The sequence below is a fragment of the Trachemys scripta genome, chromosome 2 (assembly GCF_013100865.1).
Source record: "Trachemys scripta elegans isolate TJP31775 chromosome 2, CAS_Tse_1.0, whole genome shotgun sequence".
Lineage (NCBI taxonomy): Eukaryota > Metazoa > Chordata > Testudines > Emydidae > Trachemys > Trachemys scripta.
In genome coordinates this window covers 200740815-200761797 of record NC_048299.1, presented here as the reverse complement: position 1 = coordinate 200761797, position 20983 = coordinate 200740815, and the positions used below count along the sequence as shown (strand labels likewise).

The 20983-nt window shown below is 39.0% G+C and overlaps 1 protein-coding gene across 2 annotated transcripts in view; it reads left to right on the top strand.

Moving 5' to 3' along the window:
• Positions 1-20983, top strand: part of SMCHD1 (structural maintenance of chromosomes flexible hinge domain containing 1) — a 162539-nt gene that overhangs the window by 121204 nt on the left and 20352 nt on the right. For both annotated transcript variants that reach the window (XM_034762716.1, XM_034762715.1), the window contains exons 34-43: positions 961-1022; positions 5673-5760; positions 6242-6373; positions 12416-12568; positions 15553-15679; positions 15865-15984; positions 17322-17407; positions 18457-18579; positions 18828-19018; positions 19865-19974. In XM_034762716.1, the coding sequence (XP_034618607.1) occupies positions 961-1022; positions 5673-5760; positions 6242-6373; positions 12416-12568; positions 15553-15679; positions 15865-15984; positions 17322-17407; positions 18457-18579; positions 18828-19018; positions 19865-19974 (1192 nt within the window). The remainder of the gene's footprint in view (positions 1-960; positions 1023-5672; positions 5761-6241; positions 6374-12415; positions 12569-15552; positions 15680-15864; positions 15985-17321; positions 17408-18456; positions 18580-18827; positions 19019-19864; positions 19975-20983) is intronic.

Genomic DNA, 20983 nt, shown 5'->3' with positions numbered 1-20983 from the left:
ACTTTGGTCAATGAAAAGCTTTCCTTGCCTTCACTGGGGCAAGAATTGTACCCTAAGCTTTTCCAGTATTATTCACAAAACTTTGAAGGTGCCTCCCAGCCCATGCCACTAAACTACCACCCCTCAGCAGGAATCTTTCCAGCTGGGGAAGGAAGAGCTGGGGGGGCATCAAGCTGCTCTGTGCATGTGCCAGTAAGCAGAGCTCCTCCATCAATCCGAAGCAATTTACAGTAAGAGAAATTTTATTGCAGTTTTTTTTCATCATATGCTTTAAGCTTCTGTTTGGTTGATTGCAACGTTAGCTGTTCTTGTGCTTGGAAGTGAAGATAGGCTGTGGTTCTTTGTACAAAACGTTTTTCTTCTGAAGGCTGAACAGAAGGGATATTTCCACAACTCTTTGGTAATTTTCCTTAGCATACTAAGGAACAGTGCTGCATTCACATATCGATTAGTTCACTCATCTCTATTATGCCGGAACTGAGAATACCAAAATAGCGTCTAAATTACAAGTTCTTTCAGAAAACTGCTATGTTCAGTTTTCTTAATTTAAAAAACTTGTTTAATGGAAACAGCTTTTAAATTTTATAACAAACATACAATTTTTAACTGATGTTTAGTAGGGATGTAAATAGCATGTAAAAACCCTACCCATGTAACTGATTGAAATTCTATTGGTTAAACGTTTTACCGGAGAACTAGGGGGGATCTCCGCTGCCGGCCCTGTGCCCAGGGATCTCCGCCGCCACTGGTGTCCCCGTGCCAGCCCTGCGGGCCAGCAGCTGGGACCTCGGGTGCTTGGGGAGACAGTAGAACTGTAACCGATGAGCATCAAACTTATCAGTTAACCGGTTAAACTTTTACATTCCTAATGTTTAGTAAGACTTGATAGCATGTTACATATGAAGTGCTTTAAAAAAATTTGTGTGTTACATTTACCTTTTTAAAACCTGTTCTTTTCAGGTTACAACTCTTGGCTGTAGTAAAGTCAAGGATGGCAAGGATGAGGGCTTCTTTTACTTCAGGTTTGAGCAAACTCATTTTATAATTAAAGTTCGTAATAGAGTACGCATTAACAATATAGCTGTTGGAGAAATGCTTTAATTTCAACATCATTGAAGAGAAACTGGTGTATATTCTAATGTATTGGTATGATATAATGCATATGGAATGGAGTCCTTCACAAAAAATAAACCCTGTTCTTTTGAGATCAATGTGAACGTGTTACATATACTTTGTCAACATATTTAGAGATGGTTGTGGGGTAATGCATCCCTCATTTTGAGGCCACATTCCCTGTCTGTAATTTGCCATTTATCTGGGGTGAAGGAAAAGGATAATTTAACTTATGCCTTCTTCTCTGTCACCAATCAGTGGCAGAGATGCTCTATTTTCTGCCTCATAAGTTACCCATTAGTTCACAGTACTGGGTTATCTCCTTTCTCTGCAGTAGAACCACAGTTAGCAACCTGTCAGCTCGCCCACATTTTTTCTTTGTCTCACAGATGTCCTACCTATAATGGCAGGAACAGACAGCAGCAGAAAGTGCTCCCTTTTTCTGGAGCAGATTTTATCAAGTGGGCAAGTGTCATGCAAAAAGCAGGTACCTCAGGAGTGCTCCAAAAGTAACTTAAATAGGTGCAAAGAAGTCTGGGGAAGCAAATAGGAATCTTGTCAGAGTGCCAGGATCCTGTAGTGGGCTCTTCCCACAACTAACGGTATCCTTCATGTTGCCCCTACTTGGATGACCTTTCCACACAAGCGTCTTTCCACCTAAATGCAGTTAACAGAAGCACCTCCGAAGTGTGCATGATCACTCCGGTGGTGGTTGTTCACAAAGAAATGAAAAGAACAAAAGGCTAAGAAGCCTAAAAGTTGTAAGTCCAAAAATGGTTATTCAACCTCTCCCAGCAGCTCTGCCCTTGAAGAAAGCAAACTGTGTCTGACCATGACAAGCCAGAATCAGATTCTCAAGAGAGGTTCTTTGATATTCTTGATATGAAGCCTGGTAACATGGAGGAAAAAGGACCTAACACTAAGGCAAAGTCCTTCTCCTTTGAGATTATCATAAGATCTGAATGAGAACTTGCAGATAAAACAAAGAGGGTTTATGATGAAGTTTTACAACTACCAGGGACTAAAAGTCTCCCTAACTCAGATACCCAAGATTGATGAAGCAGTAGCCTCACTAACAGAAGACATGGTTACTCCTTTGTGGAGAGACTCTTCTTTTCCCAAAGATACCATAGATAAAATGATGGAGGGTATCTCTTACAAGGATTTCAAAGCTTCTTCAACAGCCATACAGATATACTTTGCAAGAGCCAGAATGGCCAAATGTGGTGATCTGAAAAAAACTGATCTTTTTAACTAGAATAATTTTTTTGTCTTTTGATAAAGAAAATGTACCTCTGTGGCCTTAGATTCTTCTATAGTAACTGAGGTTTAGGGCAGAAACAGACACTAAGGTGTCAATAACAATTCTGACACTCTATCTAAATTTGGTATACTTAGTAGTAGCTGACAACAAAACAAAACCCAAACCCTAAAATCTTGCTTCTAAACACTACTAAGTATCAGAATTAGACTATACAGCAGATTACAGATCCAAGCAGTTCTTTTCTTCCTACCAAAACCAAATACAGTAACTCCTCGCTTAACGTTGTAGTTATGTTCCTGAAAAATGCTACTTTAAGCAAAACGACGTTAAGGAAATCCAATTTCCCCATAAGAATTAATGTAAATAGGGGGAGTTAGGTTCCAGGGAAATTTTTTTCTTCAGACAAAAGACTATATTTTATCTTATATATATATATATATGCGCGCGCACACACACACATATATACACACAGTATAAGTTTTAAACAAACAATTTAATACTGTACACAGCAATGATGATTGTGAAGCTTGGTTGAGGTGGCGAAGTCAGAGGGTGGGATATTTCCCAGGGAATGCCTTACTGCTAAATGATGAACTAACACTCGGCTGAACCCACGTTGTTAATGTAGCCTCACACTCTACAAGGCTATGGAGGAAGGGGAGACAGCATGGCAGAGAGAGACAGAGACACACACCCTGTGTGAGAGAGACGCACATTGCCCCTTTAAGTATGCTGACCCCGCTCTAAGTACATTGCCTTTTTAAGTAAATTAGCAAATTGAGACAGCAGCTGCTGCCAGCAAGCTCCCTCAGTCCTGACCCCTGTAGTGTGCGCCACGTCCCCCTCCCTCCCAGTGGAGATAAGGAACTGGAGATGGGGGTACAGGAGTGTGTGGAGGGGAACACCCTGACATTAGCACCCCTCTTCTCTCTCTCTGCCCCCCCTCCTCCCCGCACAGCAAGCAGGAGGCTCCTGGGAGGAGCTCCAAGGCAGAGGGCAGGAGCAGCACACGGCAGTCGGGGGAGGGACAGCTGAGCTGCTCTGCAATTGATAGCCTGCTGGGTGGATGCCACACAGGGAACTTAGGGAAGCTGATAGGGGGGCTGCCGGTCCACCCTGGTTCCAAGCCCCCACCAGCTAGCTCCAACAGGCTGCTCTTTCTGCAACCAGTGGACAAAGCAGGCGGCTGCCAAACAACGTTGTAAGGGAGCATTGTGCAACTTTAAACAAGCATGTTCTCTAATAGATCAGCGACGTAACAACGTTCACCAGGACGAGTTTAAGTGAGGAGTTACTGTAAACTCAAGAGAATTTGCCCCCAGGAGCAGAGGCTTCAGAGGGAGAACTAGGCAGCCCTCTTCTTCCTCATTCTTTTCCATCCTACCAAACCCCACATTGACACAGACTGTGCTTCCGTGCAAGTTCATCTGGGGAAGGCAAAAGAGTGTCTCACTCATTTTAATTGCTCATGAAAGAGTCAGTATTGGACAAAGGTTCTGGAGATGTCTCTCAGTGCGTCCATGTTGCACTCAAATATTTTCTTTCTCCATTCTTCATAGTGCTCCTGACTTCTCTCAACAAAATAAATGTTGTTTTTCTACACATCTCAAGAAATAATCCTACCATCCTTTTGTCCATCCCCAAGGTACAATAAAAACATTGTGGCACGTTCTAGACGTGCAGATCACTAAGAATCTACTTGAAATTAAGTATTCCAGGAAATCTTATTTATTTTCCTGTGAAATGAAGAGGAGACAGCATCCAAATAATCATTAGCAAGATAGCTAAAACATTGCATAGTGGAAGCATACAAGGCTTCAAATCAGTCAATTCAAGAGGGCATCATAGATCATTGTACCAGTGTCCAAATCATGAGTAGAGACTACTTGCATCTCCTGATCGGATTTGTTAGTAGCAATGTGTCATTATAGTCCATGTTCTTGAGGTGCAACAAACTAGACAATCTTCCATGTGCTGTAAGTGGTACCCCTGTTAGGCCAAATACCTGTTCTAACTTTCCCTCAATTTTGATTCTGATATTTCTCATTCTTCGCATACTGCAGACTAGTGATATGAGGCAGAATGGAAATTTTTATTTCCTGTTTATCTTCTTTCTGTGATTAAGTTCTACACAAGTCCAAACCATCCACTTTTATAAATTGTAAATTTAATAATTGAATTTGGATTTCTATTGAAGTTGAAAGAATCGTATTAGGTGTTCGATGAAAGTTAGGGTTTTTTGTAAACATAAGTTTCCTTATATATTATTCCAGTGCTTTTGAGACAATTCATCTAAATAGTACAGGAAGGAGTTATGATCAGGCTGACAGATTGCTAAATAGTTTGGATTACCCACAGATTCACTGCAGAGAGGAGACAGACCAATTCTGTAAACTAGTGGAGAGGCTAATCCCAGAGAGCCATATTGTGACACTAGTGTGCAGGAGTAAGATTTAGCCTCTCCCTTTGTCACTTGATCATATCTCTGTGGGCTAGATTGAGCTGCAAGGCTCAGCAGTGAGTAAAGAGTGGCACATTCTTGTGCCACCCCAGGCAGACCCTTGTGATTGTGGCAGACCACTGCCATTCCCTCTTCCTTGATCTTCTTGCTACTGCTGTTGCCATTTTAAGTAGCAGCAGCCTATTGTTGTTTGTTTACAGTGCGATAGCTCCTGAAATATGCTAATCATTTCAAGACACACAAGACATATTTCTGGCTCAAGTGTGTGCAGTCTTCTGAGTTGGAGTTGCTACTAGCCCCATCCCCTGCTGATATATGAAGCAACCCCCTGCTGATATATGAAGCAGGGCTTTTTACTTATAAAATGGCAGAAGAAAAAGAGGAAATTAAGCCAAATGAAAGTAAATAAAGTAATCCAAACCAGTTTAAAAAATGTTCATCCATTCCATTATTAAATATAACTGATAACTTTCCATGAAGTAGTTTAAAATGATGTGAATAAAATTATAGTTGTGACGCAAGCTGACAAAATCCAGGAAATTCAGTGTTGTTATGCATGTGGGGTCGGGGGGGGGGGGGGGGGGGGAGAAGTACCTTTTAGCATTCATCATTCCATCTTGTATAAAAGAAGAGAATTTCATAAACTCCACAGAGAGTCTTCCTCAGACAGGTTATCACAGGTGTTGTTCATAAAGTTGGGTAAAGAATGGACAGAATCTTATGGAAAGTAAAGTACCCCATCACTTTGTAGTAAGTGGTTAACAGGAATAGATAAAGATTTGATTTGCTGACCTTATTTGTAATTAAGATCACTATTTTTTTTAATTAACTTAGGGATAAAATGGTTCCAGAGAGAGTGGGAACTTACAGCATCCAGTTTGCTTTTGCGATTGATAAGACAAATATACTCAGCAGTGAACAGGTTTGCTTCTGTGATGAATTATATATAGTTAGGTGTATATATAGTAGGAAAGAAAGTATGTAAAATTCTTTACAGTAAATGAAAGATGACTGATTTTAATAAAAACATTTGAATTACTATTACAATTGGCTAATTTACAAAATCCATAACTTTATTTTTGGTAATATCAGACCTTGAACAGTTGATTATCAAATCATGTTTTTATTGGCCTTTTAAGTAGGCAGACATCTGCTGAATAGACTTTTTTCATTTTGTTCTGTTGTTCCTTCATAAATGCCGCCTCACTGTTTCTGTTAAAATATAACATTTTTATAAACTGCGTAATTTGTAAACTAGTAAAACTCGTTATGGCCCTTTGAGTTGTTGATTACGTTTTAAGAACATATTTTAGCTTATACATTGTATTTGTTTCAGTATTGTTGGGCAGCCTACATATTGTAGATGAAATTTCAGTTAACTGTGTTCCTCTTACTTTCTTAAGATTATAATTGAAGTGGTAGCTAATGATCCAGTGCAGTTACTACCAGAATCTCTACCAGCTACTCCTGTAGTTTCTAATGTTCGAACAGTTGCCAGCCGAACTCTGATAAAGGATTTATGCCTCCATATAAAGGTAATGTTACTTTGCTGCAAAGCAGTAGTTGGAGCAATAAATAAAGGTTAATTAAAAATGTGATGTATTTTGCTCATAAAAATTATCATAATCTTTAATTGTAAAATGTTGGATAAGTAGAGCAGTATGATTGGATGCCGCTGTTCAAAACTCAGAACTGTTTAAAAAAACATTTAAAAAAAAAAACTTGCTGTCTACATTAGAAAATAAAAAAAATGGGGTTGGTTTGTTTTTCCCCCCCAAAAAAGTATGAACATAGAAATTACATTACATGCTGTTATTTCCTTTACTATTTCTGTGGACTTGAATTTGTAGGTTGTTGACAACAGGGGGCGCTACTTCCCCTGAAATGCATCTGTACTAGCTTCCAGTGGAGCGGATTACTGTCAGACCAGTGAAAAATGTCCACAGCAATTATCTTCAATACACAGCAGTTTATTGAGAAGGAATTACACAAGTGGTAAAGGGTTATATCAAGCACATAACTCCTATGTTAGACATTAAGACCTATACATTCCTCTTAACGAGTCTCTCTTTTACAAACATACACAAACAGGCTTTGTGCTAGCCTCATGCAGTTCCTGCTTGGCAAACAGAGAAGGTGGTTAACAGTTTTATAGATGGCTTTTTCCCTCCAAGTCTGTTCTTCTCAGCCCTCTGGTCTGTCTCGGATTCCCTTGAGACTCCTCTAGTTCACAGTCCTACTCGAGCCCACAGAGCAGAGTTTTGGCTACTCTGCCTAACAGCATTGCTTCTTCAAGCATCAATTAAGGAATCCCAGTCACAGTAATTTACTTTGCTTGATTCTTATACTCTTTTTCCTCAAAGGAGTCACATGTCTTAAAAGCATGCCCAGTGTGGATGTGGTTATTAATTTTATCTTCTTAGTATTTTAGAAGGAGCAAGGGGGGTTGTACCGAACGAAGCTCACCCCACTTTACTCACTCATCAATCATTCACTCTGACTCACTGTAAGGTTACAATAACCAGGTCGACCTGTGCTCCAAGCTGGAACTTTATACATGGGATAGTTACTTTTGCATGGGCCCATATTTGCAGACCAATAGGTTCAATATTGATTGCACACAGACTTTGCCAAATCCTTTATCAAATCTGCTTCTGCTTAAAGGGAACCCTGCTCCCAGGATCCTCTGCAGCTCTTCAGCCATGTTTAAGTCATGTCAAGTTATGCTCACACCATTCATTCAGTATGGCCACACCAGTTTGGCACCATCCCAACATAAGTCTTCTACTTTTATCCCTTTATATTCAAGATGGTGAGAAACTCACACGTTAAACTGTTAGTCCTACAAGTTACTCTGGTATAGAGTGTAACTCTGAAAGTAGCCACCTGCTCTAGATGGTGTCCTCAAACCCCTCTTTCTCCCTCTCCCCCCAAAAAAGAAAAGAAAACCACCTTCCCCTCAAAGGACAAAAGAACACCAGATTATTACAAGAGCCAAAGAAGGTGAGCTCTTCCATGATTGCTCCTTGTTCTTCTGGGGGAAAGATTTGAGCCTGAACATCTTGTTAACATTCCTGGCATCAGCTAAGACACACTTAGAGACATCTTAAAAAGGATGGATCAGTCCTTCTTGGAACTCTGAAAAAACCAGACTGTCCTTGCCAGTCATGGACTCACAGGATGGAGGTCTAGAAATCTCCCTGAACCTACAGATATCTCCCTGAACCTACAGATGAAGTCCAACTATAAAGGAAAAAGAACATGAGTCCTATCCCAGCTTCTTAAGAGGGTTAATTGTGTTACTTGGCAACTCTGACTCCTTCTGAAGAAAAATCTAAAGAGGTCTTTTAAAGATGTTCCCTTTCATTTCCTCTTCAATTAAGTCACATTGTGATGAGTGTATCATCCTCCTCCTCCCTTGCAGGAAAAATCCAAAAGGGAATAACAGATGAGAAAAGTCAATCCTGGAAATTACCAGTCACCACCCTCTGTCTTCATCTTCTCTCTCTCTCTCTCTCTCTCTTCCATTCCCCCACACGGACAAGAGAACCAAGAAGACTGAAAAATAAAATCAGGAAAAAAAGCCAGAAATCACCACAGATTTTCATCTCCTTCAATACGTTCTAGTTCCTCTTTCAGAAAGGGGGAATTCTGAGCTCTGAATCAAGATAATCATAAATCCAAAAAGAACTACAACACTGAGCTGAAAAATCAGATGTTCTTTACTCAGACTTCCATGAAACTCTGAGAGTGGTGGCTACTGTGTTAAGATAGACTATTAGAAAGTAGGGCTGGAAGGGACCTTAATAGGTCATCTATTCCAGCCCCCTGCCTTGGGGAAGGGGGTGGAACAGGGCATATCCCTTCCAGCCCCCTGCTATGAGCCGCTCAGGGCAGGGGGCTGGGAGCACCCCCACAAGCCAAGCACCCCAGCTTTCTTCCCTGCACCCCCCCCACACCCAGCTTTCTGCCCTGCACCCCCACACACCCCCAGCATTCTGCCCTGCACCCCCACACACCCCCAGCTCTTTTCCCTGACCCCTGAACCCCCCACGCCCCCAGCCTTCTGCCCTGAACCCCCCATATCCCCACTGCCCTCTGCCCTGAACCCCCCCACACACCCAGCCTTCTGCCCTGAACCCCCCCACATCCCCACTGTCCTCTGCCCTGACCCCTGAACCTCCCCCCCAGGTCTGGGGTCCTGTCTGCCGGCCCCTTGCCAGCCGGTGTCCCGGCCGCAGGCCCTGCTCAGCCCGCTGCTACATCTCAGTGGTTTGAACAGAACCCCAGGCTGGAAGCGGGCTGAGCAGGCTGGCGGCATAAGATCAGCATTTTAATTTAATTTTAAATGAAGCTTCTTAAACATTTTGAAAACCTTGTTTACTTTACATACAACAATAGTTTAGTTATATAATATAGACTTATAGAGCGAGACCTTCTAAAAAACGTTAAAATGTATTACCGGCACGCGAAACCTTAAATTAAAGTGAATAAATGAAGACTCGGCACACCACTTCTGAAAGGTTGCCTACCCCTGAGCTAACCTAAATCTCCTGTGCTGCAGATTAAGCCCATTACTTTTTGTCCTACCTTCAGTGGACATGAAAAACATTTGATCACTGTTCTCTTTATAACAGGCCTTTCATAAATTAGAAGATTCTTTTCAGGTTCCCTCTCAGTATTCTTTTCTCAAGACTAAAAATGCCAAGTTTTTTTTTTTTTTTTTTTAACCTTTCCTCATAAGTCAGGTTTTCTAGATTTTTAAATGATCCTAGAATATCAGGGTTGGAAGGGACCTCAGGAGGTCATCTAGTCCAACCCCCTGCTCAAAGCAGGACCAATCCCCAGACAGATTTTTGCCCCAGATCCCTAACTGGCCCCCTCAAGGATTGAACTCACGACCCTGGGTTTAGCAGGCCAATGCTCAAAGCACTGAGATGTAGCAGGGCCCCATTTGCTCCTGCCTCTTCTCTATTCCTCTGAGTCTCTCAGAGACCCTGGGGCTCAGCAATCACCAGTCCAGTTTATTTACAGCATGTAATCCCACCACCTCACCATATACAGCTTGGGGATTTCAGCCTTAAGGACTTCTCAGCCTCTGTACCCAGGAGGGAAGAGTTACCCCTCTCCTTCCACTCTCTGGCTTCCCCTGGCTTCCTTCCTTGGCCTGTTTGTAGCCCCGGGCTAATTAGGCTGTCAGCTATTTCCCATTTGCCAGTCAGGTGCTGGTTTCTCTAGCCAGCTCCAGTTTGCCTCCCTTAATTGGAACTGGCGTGACAGAGGGCTGGCTCAGGAGCTCCTGCCCAACACCCTTCACACTAAACTTAATCTTTTTTGTTGCTCTCTTCTGAGTTCTCTCCAATTTGTCCAAAATGTGGGGCCCAGAACTGGCCCTGGTACTCCTACTGAGGCATCACCAGTGCTGAGCAGAGCAAGATGATTACCTCCCATATCTTACATATGACATTCCCGTTAATACACTCCAAAATGATATTAGCATTGTTGACTTGTATTTTTAACTTGTGGTTCATTATAACCCTCAGATCCTCTTCTGCAGCACTACCACCTAGCCAGTTATTCTCCATTTTGTATTTGTGCATTTAATTTTTCTCTGCCTAACTGTGGTGCTTTGCACTTGTCTTTATTGAGTTTCATCTTGTTGAGTTCAGACCAATTTTCCAATATGTTCAGGTCATTTTGAATTCTAATGCTATCATCCAAAGTGCTTGCAATCCCTTCTGCCTTGTTGTCATCTGCAAATTTTGTAACCGTGCTCTCCACTCCATTATCCAAGTCATTAATGAAAATATTGAATAGTATCAGATGTAGCATCCCACTAGATATGTCCTCACACTACTCTGAGTATGGTCTTTCAACCATTTGTGCACCCACCTTATAGAGCCTGCCAGAGAAAGCATATGCACAGTCTAAAGTCAATAATAAATATCTCCCATCCAAAACTAAAACCTTCAGAAGTCATTAGGGAGGAGTGGGGAACTCCTGAAAATAGAAAGTGACTTAGTTAGCAAATCTTGAGATTATGCAGGCCCCAGAATGGAAGAAATTTGTCTTCGTGATCTCCAGAGTTGATTCAGTGGTGACATCCTTACCAGAGGATAATGGATAATTCCTGTTAAGAGGGATGTCTTTTCCAGAGACCCTGTAGACAGGAAATTAGAAGCCACCCTTAGAAGGGACTTCAAAGCCTTTTCAGAGCCCTGCTGTCAACCAAATGCTTTGCTAGAGTGCCAGTAACTGATGTAATGTCCTAAAAATATTCAATCCCCACATCCATGGCAAATTCAACCCATACTAAAGAAGATATTCCTAACTATATCGTTAGTGATGAAATGTTCCAGGGATTCCATGATCCTTGTTGAGACCAGTGTCAACCAGTTCAGTGGCCAGATGCTTTAAGCTCTGGACAGTAGATAACTTCTACAAAACAAATTTGAGTACCATTACTACTATTTCAAGTGATTATCCACATATTTCACTTCTGGTGCACATGTATAGCATGAATGTGAGATCAGATTCTTTTAAGCTAGTAGTATCTGCTGGTGCTGCCTCTGCACCTTAGATATGCTCATGGCTCCAACCCAAAGACATAAAGGGCTGAGAAGAACAACCATCCCTCAGTTCCTTCTTACTGCCATTGCAACAAGACAGAACCTCTACAGTGTCTGTTTACTCTGCACACCATGCAATCTCTTGTTAGCTAGTAAGTGTAGATAGTATATTTACTAGTTTGTTTACACGCCTTAGCCAAAAAAACCAAAAACCTTTATAATGCATTAGGGAATACTCCCAATTCCGGAACCCTCGCCAATATGGCTGAAACAATTCCCTGGGATTTAAAACTTGCCCCTTTTGTGATGCTGCTGTTTCACTCAATGGGCATTGAGGTGCCTGTTTTTCCTTGGTGAGGGATACATTCCTGACAAATGCTCTGTTGATCCCTCTCCAAGTGGACCCAGAAAGCTCTTTCTATTGGAGTGATCAATGAAGGCGTCTTCAGAACCAGGGGTGAAAAATCCTGTCAAGCCTGAATAGAAACTTTTGGCTAGTGCTCCTGTGAGCTGCAGCTCTACTTTCCAAGAACCACTGCTTTTACCTAGAACTTTACATAACAAAAACTACCACCACACTCTATCTTCCCAAGCCTTAACCTTTCCTCACATGCTAAGAAAGAGTTTGAAAGGTTCTGTAACCCCGCCACCTGGTGACTCCTATAACAACATTTACCCTAAATCAAGAGTTCCAAAACTGGATTGCGCCATCAGCAGATGGAGTCGTGGCAGTCCCTAGTGCATGAAGGATACCACTTTGTTCCGTGCAGCGTGATCTCACTCATGCTTGCTCGTGAGGTCAAGCTGTATGAAGGATGTCATTGTGCTCTACAAAATGGCATCTTCAGATGCTGTCTGGGGTCTCAGGAGAAAATAATTCATTAAAATGGGGTCATGCTAGCAAAGAGTTTTTTTTGGGGGGGGGGTGGGTTTGCTGCCCTAAATATTCAGTGCAATTCTTATTCATGACCTACACAAACTCATTTTTGTTTGTTCTTTTTTATTAAGGATGAATACAACAACCGTACAGGAAATGATTTGGTTGGCAAGATAGTAGCTGCAATTAAGAGTTCCAGTGAAGAAGATACAGAGATCCCAGTCTTTCAGGGGAAAGTTAAAACAATTGAGTTTCCATTTAACAGAGGATCTGCTGAAATTGTTGTAAGTGTTTGTTTTAATCACAATGAAAAATGTATTTTTATTTGTATGTAACATTTCAGTAATTTTAATTTTTTTTTAATGGAATTCCTTGATTTTTTTTCATAAATTCATAGATTTTAAGGCTTAAAAGGGACCATGAAACTATCTAATCTGACTTCCTGTATATCAGAGACCATCAAATATCACTGTTATCTGTGTATTGAGCCCATAAGTTGCTTTGACTAAAGCAGGTTGTCTAATAAAGTATCCATTCTTGATTTGGAGACATCAAGAATCCACCACTTGCCTTGGTAGTTTGTTCCAATGGTCAGTTATCCTCATTATTCAAAATTTGTGCTTTATTTCTGATTTGAATTTGGTTTCAGTTTCTAGCCGTTAGTTCTCGTTACGCCTTTCTCCACTAGATAAGAGCTCTTTTGTACCTGGCATTTTCCCCTCATGAAGATTACTTATACACTCTAATTGATTCACCTCTCTGACTTCTTTTTGATAAGCTAAACATATTAAGATCTTCTTGAAACATGGAAATGGAATGTGAGTGACATCACAAGAAGTATATTATCCTCTTAGTCCTATAATAGTTTTTCTTTTATATTGAACAGTTTATTTAAAACTTTTCAGTGGGGAGGGGGGAAATTATTTAATTTCATGGAGTGCCAGTCTTGAGGAAAATGCTGGATAGTGCTTCACACTAGCTTCTGGAAGCAGAAATAAAAAAATGTCTCTCTCCAACCACTAGTACTTGCTCTCAAAGAGCCAGTTTGGCAGCCAAACTCCGTTCTTCCTGCCTCAACAGCAGCTGACAATGTTACAGTCTCCCTCTGCTTATGCTATGAACCTTCTTTCTTTCCCTGTTATCTTTCCCTGGTTTTCAGCTGTCCTGCTTGTTCTTTCATTCTGGCATGGTAAGATCCTACTGCTTTGGACAGGAACTCCTGTTGTCCCCCTCTCTCCCTTGAGGGGATGAGGGAGTACTTCGGTAGTGACCATCTTCAGTGACTCTTGTATTCCTTCTCCTTCCAGTAGCAGGTCGAGTTGTTTAAAGGTATATCTGCATTGCCAGGTGAAGATGTGATTGTAGCATGGTCTGGCATACCCTGTGTTAGCTTTATTATAGCTATCACAGGTAATAATAGCAGGATGGTGTACACTACAAAAAAGTAGTGTTTGTTGTATTGGGCTTCAGCACAGGCTAGCAATCAGAATACCAGCCCTCGAGGGCACATCTACACTGCAGCTGGGAGCTTACCTGCCAGCCCAGATACTTTTAACCAAGCTAGCACAAGTCTGTGTAACAGTGTGGATGTTGTGGAACTGGCGGCAACTCAGGCTAACCCATCTGACTCCTGGGACCAAGCTCGGGTGGCTAGCCCAAGCTGCTGCAAGTGCCGCAGCATCCACACTACAGTTTTTAGTGTGCTAACAGGTCTGTCTACCTGAGCTGGCAGGCATGGTCCAAAATGCAGTGTAGACACACCTTTGAGGGCTGGTACTCTGATTGCTAGCCTATGTTGAAGTCCATGCTGCCACATCTGTCCTATTTTTGTTACCCATTAAAGCTAACACAGGTATGCCTATCCATGCTACAATCATACCTTGGCAATGTAGACATAGCCTTAATAACCACCGGTGTTCCCATTTATAGTAGCTGAGAGCCTTTTGGTTTCATATAACTTAATGTACATGAATAGACCTATTGAACTCAATTGGTCTATTCATGTGCATTTAAGTGTTTGCAGGATTGAGGTCTTTGTTAGTTGTGAAACAGCTTTTAACTTTTTATTCGACTATAATTTTGCATCAGAAATTCAGGGATATTCTTAAATTTTGGCAGCATTCCATCTTGACTAGAAGTATGGGTAAGTACCAGTTAGCATCATGAAACTGATAACCACATAGGTTTTCACCGGTATTTTGAGTTTTGTGAACATGGAGAAATGAGGGGAAGGGGGAAATAATTTGGTTCTATAATATCTGTAACAGAACTTAAATTATGACTTACTAGAATTTTCGTTTCTTAGTAGTTGCTGACCAAATATGTAGTTGCAATATCTTTTTGAAAGTCATTGAATTTCTCTAAAGGTTGTATTGTTTTATTTCTTCTTGTATTGGTGACCTTTAAAAAGTGGATCTCTTGTCTGGTTACATAAAAATCTCTCAGCGTTAACAATGGAGTTCAACATTAGATTTATTGTGATCATCACTTGTATAAAGCTTGGGAAAGATGATATGTATGTGCCTTTATTTAAGTTTACCCATACTAATTTTACATTTATATCATTCTTGATGGTTGTGGTATTTGCTATATTAAACTGTAGGGAAAGATGGGGGTTTTAATAAGAAATTATTGAGAAATAGGTCTCAAATATAGTGTTTGGAAGCAGGTTAATTTTCATCTTAGAGAAAGTGCCCTTTAATAATAAAATGACTTCTCTATCTGTCATAACTTTGTTCATTCACTTGGGACCTACTGTCTATTTCCATAGTAACAGCAGCAACTTTAGCTCAGCATTGGGAGTTAGGTGCTTTTCTTACCTGGGTTTATATATTTGGCCTAGTTTCCCATTGTGTTTGCATTGTGTTCACATGATACAAATGCACTCTAATACTTCCAGGAAAATTTTACTTATGGGAGAGAGTATAAGGTATATTTTTTCTAAATGTTTGATCTTACTGATAAAACGTATAGTTAAAACTACAGTTCTTTCACAAAGTAAAGCTGATATTTTAGTCCTTAAACTTAAGGTATAGAGTGTTTAATCTTCAAATTTTTATAAAGAAAAGAAATTATAAATATTGTTAATTAAGGATAAAAGATAGTTATTGATAAATTTCGAAGTCAGTATTTAAAACTTTATCCATATTTTATAAATAGTACTTAGTCAGCGATGTGATATTTGACTAGGAAAAATTCATAAGTCAAATTTTATTTGTTGTGATATATTTGTGCATGTTATATGATGTGTGTATATTTGTTTCTACAGAATCTAGTGCTGGCAGAAAACAGCCCTGGAAGAGATAGCACGGAATATATTCTTGAATTTGAGGCAGACTTACCAGCTTTGGCAAAACCTCTGGAACCATACCGTCTATCATTTATGTTTTACAATGGTGAGTTTCAAAAGTAGCTTCAAAATATTTCTCATTCTCTCATTCCTAAAGTTTGACTTTTATTTCACCCCCAAAAAAATCCATTTTGGTTTTGGGCATCTTTTCTCTCATCAAGCTGTGTGACATTTTAATATGTACTTCTGTTAGTATTGTTAACAGAATGTTGACGTGTTTAAAAAATTTAGATTTTAAGAAACAGCAGCGGATGGCAACGCTTACAAGAGAGAGAGACGAACTATCTAAGTCAATAGCTGTATACAGAAATATGTTTGATACCACTGAGCAGCTTATTACTGAAATGAAATGTAAGTCATGTCATTTACACATATACCTTTAAAATAAAAAAAAAATGTTTTAACTATATTTTCTCAGGAAGGAAACTAGTTTTTTCCTATTATGATTTTGATATTAAAGAGATTGTAAATATCAAAACTGAAAAATTAGGAAACAAATTTTACAGTTTATTTTGGAAAAAAGTAGTGTTTGTTGCATTGGGAGAAAAGCATCTGGTTATTTGAGTAGGTGTACGTATAAAAAGTCTAGCAGTTATCTTGACGTGAGGCAAAATCCTTAGGCCAAAGTTTTCTAACATAATCCTCACAGCTTCTGAGCACTTTCATTTTTTCAATGAGAGCTGTGGGTGCTCAGCTTGCTGGAAATCAAGACTGCCTTTTAGTCCCCTAAATATAAATTTAGGGACCTAACTTAAAGCCAACACTTTCAAAAGTGGATACCTAAAGTTTCATAATGTAATTTTTCTCCCCTCACCCTAGAGACCGTAACACCCAAAAGTATGTTGGTTGTATATGTTTGTAGGGACACACAGCAGTCATAATTGTTTATAAAAAGAGGTTAAGGAAGAAGCCCGTCAGTTAGATATGTAGGGAAGGCTTACCCAATGAGTTCTCTTCTAGGAGTATTCCTTCCCCTTGTCAGAGATATAAATGAAAGAGTGAGATAAATAAAAGTAACAAAAGTATACTTGTACATTTGGTTATTCTTAAACTTACTTTGTTTGGATCAGCCTTCTTATTGACCCAAATGTTTCATTTGTTTTATATGCCACATATTTTGAACTTTCTCTCATTATTAATTGCTAATATAAGATAAATGAAGAATATTGATAAATTATAAGAAACGTTTGCTCGTTGCAGTCCTAAGATCAGGGTTAAATTCCATAGGTGTAGTTCTAATATGGGCTCTTGATGCAAAGCTGGGTTCTGATACTTGTGGTAGAGGAACTTTTAGGAGCATTCTCAGATTTCAGACATTTCTGTCTAAGATAGGAGATCTGGACACAAGCTGTGCACTATGCACTGTTTTTAAAAACATTTTGTTTTGATTTGTTAGATTGAATGGAGAATAAGACAACAAAATTGTTGGGTTTACTTCTTTGTTTTCAAAGCCGTTTCAATATAATTGGGAAGCACTTATTTGAAGAGAAATTGTTTGCAGTCTGGCCAACCCCAGGACTCTTTTGTGATCAAATCTGAGGTGCGTCCAGTATACACTGGAAAGCAATAATAATGGAAATATCTCTGACAAGGGGAAGGAATACTCCTAGAAGAGAACTCATTGGGTAATAAATTTTCCATTCCAACATTACCTACCACGCTAAGTGTTGATTATTAAATTGTTTCAGATCAGGTCCAGGAAGCTGAAACAAGACAGTCTCACCTGAAGAATGAACTGAAAAAGCATCAAATTGATATTCCACAGACAAGCATAGTATGGCTTTTTAATTTCCTTTTAAATTGTTTATTTCACAACAAGCAACATATTTAACACTGTACAAGTAAAGCCAACTCTCAGCTTGTGTTATATCAAAGAATCAAATAAAATGTGTAATCCATACATACTTATCTACCAAAACTCTAAGGTGTAAACTTAATGGGTCACTTATATAAAGTAGTGCCAAAAACTGTGCTTAATTCCTTATGTGTAAAGCAAGCTTTCATTTACTGTTCTGTCAATATGCCTTAAAACTTATTTGAAGGGACTATTTCTGAAGGTGAGTAGTTAGCTGTATCTGTCCATATGTAGTCCTTGCTTCTCGGCAAAGACTACCAGTAGAAGTGCCAGTTTTGAGGATTGCTATTTATAATATTATACAGATGATTATACATTTCACACACAACTGACCAATGCTGAATTAAAATTAGTAATTTAGAGGTTCAGTACAATATCTCCCATTATCAATTTCCCTGAAAGATCAGTTACTCTTTAAAGAATCTATTGAGACATCTTTCATTGGTAAAGTTTTGAGTTCATTATTGAAATAATTGAATATAGAAATGAAGGTTATAAATAATATATATTATTTATCACGAACCAATAAAATCAATTGTTTTTCTATGCATTCAACATTCTGGCCAGTTGGTTTCCCTCTGTTAGCTTAACCTTTAGGCAGAGAGCCTAATTGCAGCCTTCCAAAATGTTGTTCTCACCGCCCAGCTACAATCCTTCGCTCTGGCTCTTGCACTTTCTTCAGTTCCTCTTCTGTCTTGGCTTAAGGCAGGCACCTTCATTTCCTCATGAAGCAATTAACCAGTCTGACAGATGGAAAATGAAATAGGTACCTGAATTCTTTCAGCAAAAGGACCATAGTTGTGATGCCACCTTTTGTTTTCCTCTGACATCAACTAGAATAGAGCCATACTAAGTCTGGTCCAGATTGTTGTATGCTTCACAGCAAAAACCTGATTTACAGCTAGATAAAATCTTTCTCTACAAGATGAGATGATGTACAATTGTTAACTTTCAATTTTAATTTACAGTTGCAATATGTTGATTCTTTCATAAAACAAAAGATGTTGGAGCAGGAAGGAGTAAAGAAATCTCCAAGAAGAGCATGTACCCTTTCAAACTATCCCAGAGACAATCAGGATATTTTAGGGAAGGTGAGTTTTTTTTAGTCCTTTTCACAACAATTCCATGGTGAAGAACTTCAAATTGTTCAGTCAGTAAGCTCCTAAACAAGTTTCTAAGTAACCTCTGGAAAAGCAGCCTCCAGAAAGGGGTGCCAACAGCATCCCATCAAAATTGCCCAGTTATTGTAATGAGCCTTCAATTGAAGAGGGATTGTGGTTAGCAGGAAAAACGTAAGTGATCTTGTTTCCAACAAGTATTCTTTACTTCTTTTGTACAGATTGCACATTTAGCACAGATTGAGGATGACAAAGCAGCGAAGGTCATCTCTTGGCATATGGCTAGTGATATGGACTGTGTAGTCACCCTAACTACTGCTGCTGCTCGTCGTATCTTTGATGAAACCCAGGGTCGACAGCAAGTCTTGCCTCTTGATTCTGTTTACAAGAAGACTCTCCCGGATTGGAACAGGTAAAGGAAAAAAATTTTACTTCTGTTTTCCTGGAAAACTTTTCCTTCACTACATTTTTTTTCTAATTCTGTTTAACCTTTATATTAGCAAAGAATTCTAATTAGAAAATGTCTTCACAATCATGTTAACTAGCAGGAATGTAGCTTAAAATCTTAAGTAATATCCCAGTTTTGTAAATTTAACTTTGTATTGTTATTTTCTATATTCTATAAGAAGCTTTTCTCTTGTAGTACAGGAGACCGTATATAACTCCTTTACAATTAACAAAATATTATTGGATAATGTTATGGTACATAGAATTAGGTATTTGGACTTATCACTTAGTACTTTGAAACCCTAACTTTTTCCGTTCAAATCATGAGCATGTTCCCAGAAATCATCTATAGTCATTCAAAATACTATACTGATTCTTTTCCTGGAAGGAGAAGATGCAATGTAGAATTTCAGGTTTCAGCTGTGTCCCAAAAGGAAACTAAACTAATCAATTTAAATAGATAACATTATATGCATTTGCTTTTTAAACACAATTGTACTTAAGTATCTTGGATGGGTGGGAGATAAAACAAAAAACATGGTTTTTCAGCTGTTTGTAAAACAGTATATCAAATCTGGCCCACATAGGACTGTTACATTCAAAAGTAACTCTTTAAGTCAGATCAGTTCAATTATATATCACTAGGAATTTGGGTTTCCTCAGGTGATATGTATTAAGGTTGGGAACTTCCAAGTCCTGGCATTGAAGTGTTAATATGTAGATCAAGTATAGTTCCATGTTTCTGATTAGTGTGTCAAAAACAATGGTAGAATAAAATAAAATGTAATTTGTCTTTTTTTTTTAAAACCAGGACTTTACCTCACTTACGAAATGGAAGAAATCACTTCAGACCCATTGGAAACCCTGTATTTGCCAGAGATTTGTTAACATTTCCAGAGAATGTAGAGCATTGTCAGATAGGTAAATGTCACTAAAGAAGTATTATCTTAATTTCTAAACGTAGTAGACACAGAAACCATACCAAATCATGTAGTGAGTGATGGCCGTTAAAATCTTTACAAATTTGCCTTTTGCCAAAGCGATCACATAATTTGTGTTAGAGAGAATGACAGTAATGTTAATTTGCAAATGACAAGAAGATTTTAACGATCACTATCACCAGTCTTCATTCTTGATCGTCATTCTCCTACTTTTTCTTCCATATATTTAATTTTAAAACAAAAACTTCAGCATTATCTCATAACCTCCAGTTTGTTTCAAAATAATTGGAGTCAATCTTAATACAGTTTTAAAAATATTTTCCAAAGTACTGTTACACTATTTGCTGCTTCTTGTATTTTCAAAACTATGTAGGGTATCATATCACCTCAGACCAAGTTACATCCTAGCTGGATTATGTATAATCATATGTGTGTGTTCAGTACCTGCATCCAAAAAGATTTTATCCTTCAACAACTTCACAATATTTTAAATATATTAACTTTCTCATCATACCTTTTCTAGCAATATACTATTTCAAACCCTGGCTTTCTTAAGCTTTTAAAGATCTACTCCAAAACTAAATATAATCTAATATTTTTATCACGTTACCAGTGTTCAAGCATTCCTTTCCAATATTCATCAAAAATCAATTTTCCTCCAAATCTTTTCCCAAAGTTATGCATCTGCCTTCATTTCACTCGGATTCTACTTTTTATGAACGTTCAGATGATAGACTATTGCTTAGGGGTTGGCAATAATTTTCTGGTGTTGCATTACAATAAATATTTTCCAACAGTCTTCCAAGGGAAGTAGTAGAAACCACAATGCTTGAAACATATAACGGATGACTGAACAAAGTTGGATACTTAGAAAATCCCTTGTAGGGCATAGTCCTTTCCTGTCAAGGGAATGGACTTGGGGAAAAAAATCCATGGATCTTTGAATTCTGTGGTAATGTATGTTTCTTGCTATTGAGAGGATTAACCAA